This window comes from Ovis canadensis, chromosome 3, assembly GCF_042477335.2.
Source record: "Ovis canadensis isolate MfBH-ARS-UI-01 breed Bighorn chromosome 3, ARS-UI_OviCan_v2, whole genome shotgun sequence".
Lineage (NCBI taxonomy): Eukaryota > Metazoa > Chordata > Mammalia > Artiodactyla > Bovidae > Ovis > Ovis canadensis.
This window is the reverse complement of record NC_091247.1, coordinates 170,762,889-170,770,152: the sequence shown is the minus strand read 5'-3', so window position 1 is coordinate 170,770,152 and position 7,264 is coordinate 170,762,889. Positions and strand designations below refer to the sequence as shown.

Here is a 7,264-nt window from a genome sequence, read left to right as displayed (position 1 = left end):
CCTTCCATAGATAAAACAAAAGGCATTTCTGATGTTTCTGTTTTGGAGCCTCTCCTCATTGTACTAAACCAAGGGTCAGTACTGATATTTCTCTCAAGATATATGAAGAAAAGACTCTTCAAACTTTTACATATGGAGGAGCTGCTGTGAAGCTCTGGACTAAAATGTCACACAAGTTTGGCAAAGAGATTTCTTTCATCTCTCTTCCAGGATATCATGCTTATTCTGGAATCCAGAAATTTGGAGGAGGAAAATATCCAGAAAATACTTCTGGCAGATACATGGGTTTCTAAATAGTTTGGTAATAAACAGGTTTAGGTCATTTGTCTGTGAGTGCTCCAAAAGGCTTCCTTCACTTCCTTGTTCCTCAAGGTGTAGATAACTGGATTCAGAGCAGGCGTGACCACCGTGTACATGAGTGCAGTTGCCTTGTCTGTTTCTGGAGTGTGTGCAGCCTTCGGCTGGAGGTAAGTGAACAAGGCAGTACCATAGAAGAGAGAAACAACCAGGATATGAGAAGAGCAAGTGGAGAAAGCTTTGCTTCTGCCAGTGGCTGAAGGGATTCTCAGGATGGTCACCAGAATGCGCACATAGGAGCACAGAATGAGGACACAGGGGGTCATGATAAAGAGCACAGAGATAGCAAACAATGTAGTCTCATTGCGGGAGGTATCAACGCAAGCTAGTTTCACTACAGGCATGATGTCACAAAAAAAGTGCTGGATCCTTCCTGTTCCACAGAAGGGCAGAGTGAAGATCCACGTGGTCTGGGCTGATTCCACCACGACCCCAGTGGTCCAAGATGCTGCAGCCAATTTCAAACACACACCAGGGCCCATCAGGAGAGAGTAATGCAGAGGATGGCAAATAGCTACAAAGCGGTCATAAGCCATGGCTGCTAGCAGGCAGCATTCTGTCAGTCCCAAGATGCTAAATACATACATCTGAGCTGCACAGTGCGCCACGCTTATGATCTTGATCTCCACAAGCAAGTGCACCAGCATCTGAGGCACCACACTAGTGATATAGCACATCTCCAGAAAGGAGAGGTTAACCAGGAAGAAATACATGGGAGTGTGTAAGGAAGGGGTGCTGCAGATCAAGCCAATGATGAGAAGGTTTCCTCCCATGGTAAACAAGTATATGGTTAAGAACACAATGAAGAGCACAGGTTGTAACTCTGCTAGGGAGGAAAATGCTACAAATGTGAAGTGGGTGCAGAGGGACTGGTTTCCACTCATTATCGGCTCAGAGCTAGACATCTGTGGAGAGAGCAGAGGGGGCAGAAGTAACACCTAGAGGCATCCAGTCACCTAGCGTAGGTCCCTATGGAAATTTCTAGGGTCAGCGGTCTGACAAGAGAACTTACACACATTTTGTTTGCCAAAAGTTTTGAAATGATTACCAAGATTCCCTGGAGGAGGACATGGCAACCCACTCCAGTATTTTTGGTGGGAGAAATCCATGGACAGAGGACCCTAGTCGGCTACAGTCCATATGATTGCAAGGAGTCAGACATACTGAAGCAACTTAACATGCATGCATGCACCCAACATAATGGATGGAATATTTTTCCTGACTTTGAGTTCTGGATTTTCATAGAAGATTAGCGAAAACAAATGGCTTTAAGTTACATTCTCTGATGTTTGTATTTACCTTGTTGTTATCCTAATCATATACACAGACTGTTAGGTGTGTAATATATATGAAAGCCTTCTAAATGTAAAAGTGTTAGCCACTTCAGTTGTGTCAAACTCTTTGCAACCCCATGGACTGTAGCCCACCAAGTTCCTCTGTCCATGGAATTCTCCAGGTAAGAAGATGGAGTGGTTGCCATTCCATTCTCCAGGGGATCCTACCTACCTAGATATTGTACCTGGGTCTCCTGCATTGCAGGCAAAATGTTTACCATTAAGTGTAAAGGAGTCACATGAAAGTTAAGTGTTGAGAGTAAATTATAAAGGTGCTGTTGTTCTGGTCTTCTGAATTCCACAATTTTCCCTTAAATTTACAATTAAAGGTTTGAAAGGGTGAACATTTCTAGGCATTTATCTATTCATTTTGTTACATATTTTAGTCATTTTTATTTGATATGGTAAAATCATAATTGGCAGCTAAAATCCATGGAAATCAAAACCACCAGAATGTCCATTCTATATCCTCAGTATAATTTTACAGAAATTTGAATGGGAGAACATACCGAGAACTACAAGAAAAACTTCCCTTTCCGGCTCCTCTGTCTTGCTCCTCCGGGCAAGAATACTGGAATGGGTTGCTATCCCTTCTCCAAGGGATCTTCCCCTCTCAGGAATTGAACCTGGGTCTCATGCACTTCAGACAATTTCTTTACCATCAGAGCTACCAGGCAAGTCCTCCTAACTTTTTAGTAACCCAGCTATTATTGACTCATTTGCTGTCTTCTTTAGAATTTAAAGAGCCTCCTTCCTTCAGCTTTGGTCTATTCTGAAATGGATAAACAAGCGAAGCAAGCTCCACTCCATGCATGTCACATGTTTAAAACAAATAGTTGCAATGAATATGGTATCAACTTTATCACATGATTTAAAAAATGCTTTTATACCTTAAAAAGCATACAGTGATAAATGTGACATCAGATGTTATCATTTTGATGATCCGTGGAGATAAAATATGATATCCGGTTTTATCATTTTGAGGGTCTGTCGAGATAGTGATTTGTGAAGATTTCTGGTACTTAAAATCCGTTTGGGCCTTGGAAGTGACGTCATATAGTCTTAACACAAGGGAATGATGCTGGGCACGTCTCCAAGAAGCAGGCATATACCAAGAAGCATCTCATTGGTATTCACAACTTTCTATTACTTAAACTAAAGTTCTGAACACATCTTTTCCTTCTGTATATTATACAATAGAGCATTATTTGAGATGCTGTTTTCGAGTCTCTAACATTCTTCCAAACCAACCTTCAGTACTGATATGTCTCTTGTGATGTGTGTGGAAATTAGTCTTTTAAAGTGTGAACTATGGGAGGAGCTGCTTTGAAGCTCAAGCATTAAAATGTCACACAAGTTTGGGAAAGAGACTTCTTTCATCTGCTTTTCTGGGAATTCAGCCTTCTTTTGGAATCCAGGAGAACTGGTGATTCAGAATATCCAGAAACTACTTCAGGCATAAGCATGGGTTTTTGAATAGTTAGATAATAAATACTAACAGCAAGTTTTCCTCTAAGTGGTTTTGCTAAGCACTGATTGTTAAAATGCAGTCAAAACAATAGAAGAGATCAGATGCTCTGTGATGACCGGCATCTATTGGATTGGGCTGTGTTTGTGTGTGTGTGTGTGTGTGTGTGTGTTTGTGTGTGTGTGTGTGTGTGTGTGTGTACATGAGCACATGTGTGGGTCCACACGAACCCACACGCATTGAAGTATTTGTTATGTGTTCAGAGACAACTAAGGGTCAGCTTTAGCAGGGCGAGATTCTGCTATTTAACAGGTGGTGTCTGTGACCCTTTGGCCAGTCTGCTGTAATGAATGTCCTCTTATCTATGGGTACCACGGTGTCCCATGTAAAATCACAGTCACTTTTGACACAAGAGAACATACATTCATGCTGTGCATTCATAGGAAATAAATATATTTGTTTTGTTTTTACTTGCAGTGACATGTAGTCTCTGAGTTTAAAATTTCTAGCTATATTGTTTCCAGTTATATTCCTACTGATAAAGATTCCAGATTCAGACCATCACTTCTCTGAAACTTAGGACCTGGGTGTTAATGGGGCTAGAAAGGGAATTTGAACAAAGTAATATATTCTGCATTCAATACAGATGAAGGAAATTATGGGACAAATAATTTTAAAAACTGGATATATGGGAAAAAAAACTTTAAAGCAGTATCAAATATTTAATCATTGCCCGAGAAAATGTATAATATATATTTCTCTAAAACTTCATTCATATGGAAAAACAAAAAAAGTGGGTAAGACCAAAGAAACAACCTAGTTTTGGATAAAACATCAGAGACCTTCACTGGATTTACAAGTTAAGTACTTAGGGTTGTGTTACAATGCACATCATTCATAAGTATTAACAGTTGATTATTTAAGACCTACCATTATTAAGATGTATCAGAGGTGAGTAATTAGGAGATTATACTCCACATAAACATTTGAATGACACACCCTATATTTGGCACGAAAATGTATTAATTTCTTTGTTTCCATTTTTTTAATACTTTCCATAGAAATATTTTATTGTCTTTACTCAAAAGATGTGAAACACACTAACCTTAATGCCATTTCCTTGGTAGTCAGAAAAACGAGTGGTGTCCAAGACATAGGACTTGCTCAGTAATTTTGTTGATTGAATAATTGATTGCACAAATGATATACATTTTAATGATCCTACTGCATATTTCTCTTTTGCTTAAACACATGGAAAAACATAATACAGGCAAATGTGTTACTTAGCTGCCATCCTATAAGTACCTCATGGCGTTAGTCTCAGAGTGCTTCTTAGTGTTATTCTTTGAAAGGCTTCCTTCACTTCCTTGTTCCTCAAGGTGTAGATAACTGGATTCAGAGCAGGCGTGACCACCGTGTACATGAGTGCAGTTGCCTTGTCTGTTTCTGGAGTGTGTGCAGCCTTCGGCTGGAGGTAAGTGAACAAGGCAGTACCATAGAAGAGAGAAACAACCAGGATATGAGAAGAGCAAGTGGAGAAAGCTTTGCTTCTGCCAGTGGCTGAAGGGATTCTCAGGATGGTCACCAGAATGCGCACATAGGAGCACAGAATGAGGACACAGGGGGTCATGATAAAGAGCACAGAGATAGCAAACAATGTAGTCTCATTGTGGGAGGTATCAACGCAAGCTAGTTTTACTACAGGCATGATGTCACAAAAAAAGTGCTGGATCCTTCCTGTTCCACAGAAGGGCAGAGTGAAGATCCACGTGGTCTGGACTGATTCCACCACGACCCCAGTGGTCCAAGATGCTGCAGCCAATTTCAAACACACACCAGGGCCCATCAGGAGAGAGTAATGCAGAGGATGGCAAATAGCTACAAAGCGGTCATAAGCCATGGCTGCTAGCAGGCAGCATTCTGTTAGTCCCAAGATGCTAAATACATACATCTGAGCTGCACAGCGCACCACGCTTATGATCTTGATCTCCACAAGCAAGTGCACCAGCATCTGAGGCACCACACTAGTGATATAGCACATCTCCAGAAAGGAGAGGTTAACCAGGAAGAAATACATGGGAGTGTGTAAGGAAGGGGTGCCGCAGATCAAGCCAATGATGAGAAGGTTTCCTCCCATGGTAAACAAGTATATGGTTAAGAACACAACGAAGAGCACAGGTTGTAACTCTGCTAGGGAGGAAAATGCTACAAATGTGAAGTGGGTGCAGAGGGACTGGTTTCCACTCATTATCGGCTCAGAGCTAGACATCTGTGGAGAGAGCAGAGGGGGCAGAAGTAACACCTAGAGGCATCCAGTCACCTAGCGTAGGTATCTGTGGAACTTTCTAGGGCCAGTGGTCTGATATGAGACTTAGACACTTGTATTCCTTTTGCTAAAAGTTTTGAAATGATTAGGAAAACCCCTGGCAGAGGAGATGGCAGTCACTCCAGTATTTTTGGCGGGAGAAATCCATGGACAGAAGACCCTAGTCGGCTACAGTCCATATGATTGCAAAGAGTCAGACATACTGAAGCAACTTAGCATGCATGCATGCACCCAACATAATTGATCCATTATTTCTTCCTGATTTTGAGTTCTGGAATTTCATAGAAGTTTAGAGAAAACAGCAGCTTTAAATTACATCCTCTCATGTTTTCTTTTTATCTTGTTGTTATCCTAATCATATACAAAGACTGTTAGGTGTGTAATATATATGAAAGCTTCCTAAGTGTAAAAATGTTAGCTACTTCGTTTGTTTTGGATCCTTTGTGACCCCATCGACTGTAGACCACCAAATTCCTCTGTTCCTGGAAATCTCCAGGCAAGAATACTGGAGTGGGTTGCCATTCTGTTCTTAGGGTATCTTCCCCATCCAAAGATTGTACCCAGGTCTCCTGCATTGCAGGGAAAATCTTTACCATTAAGTGTAAATGAGTCACATAAAAGATAAGTGTAGAGAGTAAATTTTAAAGGTGCTATGTTCTGGTCTCTGAATTCTATAATTTTCCCTTAAATTTACACTTAAACGTTGAAAGGGTGAATATTTCTAGGCATCTACCTATTCATTTTCTTACATATTTTAGTCATTTTATTTGAATATAATAAAATCATAACTTGGTAGCTAAAATCAGTGGAAATCAAAACCACCAGAATGTCCTTTCTATATCCTCAATGTAATTGTACAAGAAATTTGAATGGGAGAACATACCGAGAACCACAAGAAAAACTTCCCTTTCCTTGTCAGTCTTCTAGACTTCTGACAATTCCTAATTATAACATGGTTATAAAGTAGGCAGTATTTCTACTCCGACTAGGGACCATGGGGATTGCATCCACTGCACAGTTTAATTTGTCTCAAGAGGAATTTTTTTAAAAAACAACGACAAACATTCAATGTAAATTTGGTTTTAATTATTTGAATACATGTCCCAGAGACGATCTATTGCTGTTACTTACATTACTTAAATTTCAGTGGGTAAATCCTAGTATTTCTAACGGATTTGCACCTTGCACTTCAGTTATTTAATTGTATGGCTATTTTCCATATTAATTTTCTTTAAGTTTCTCAGATGCACAGTGAGTGCTCATGTCTTTTTTGATATCAATAGAACCAGCACAAAGTAAACTCTGTAGACCAATGGATAGTATTTAACAGACATTCAAAATTTTGCAGTAATTCTATTTGAAGTACCCTCAACACTCTCATTATATTTTGATATGCTTATAGCCCTCCTTTCCCATATTGTGTGAGATACAGAAGGAAAAAATACTTCGGAGCCCACAGTTTTGTAGTGAAAAGTGTGAACGTGAAAGTTACTCAGTCATGGCTGACTCTTTGTAAACCCATGGACTATACAGTCCATGTAATTCTCCATGCCAGAATATGGTGTATAGCCTCTCCCTTCTCCAAGGGATCTTCCTAACCCAGGAATTGACCCGGGGTCTACTGCATTGCAGGTGGATTCTTTACTGACTGAGCTATCAGGCATGGCAATGCAATGTTTCTACTGGCCTTGCATCCTCCTCTCTCTCCCATACTTACAGGTAGTTACATGGAGGTGGCTGGGCGAAGTTCCAAATCGCGTGCGTGTGTGTGTATGTATG

The 7,264-nt window shown here is 40.4% G+C and overlaps 2 protein-coding genes across 2 annotated transcripts; both read right to left on the bottom strand.

Annotated features, from left to right (window-relative positions):
- Positions 1 to 314: 314 nt before the first annotated feature.
- LOC138931508 (olfactory receptor 10C1-like) lies at positions 315 to 1,262 on the bottom strand. The gene has a single exon (XM_070292327.1). The coding sequence runs from the start codon at positions 1,260 to 1,262 to the stop codon at positions 315 to 317; it is 948 nt and encodes a 315-aa protein (XP_070148428.1).
- A 3,203-nt stretch (positions 1,263 to 4,465) lies between these two features.
- Positions 4,466 to 5,428, bottom strand: LOC138931507 (olfactory receptor 10C1-like). The gene has a single exon (XM_070292326.1). The coding sequence runs from the start codon at positions 5,426 to 5,428 to the stop codon at positions 4,466 to 4,468; it is 963 nt and encodes a 320-aa protein (XP_070148427.1).
- Between the last annotated feature and the right edge of the window lie 1,836 nt (positions 5,429 to 7,264).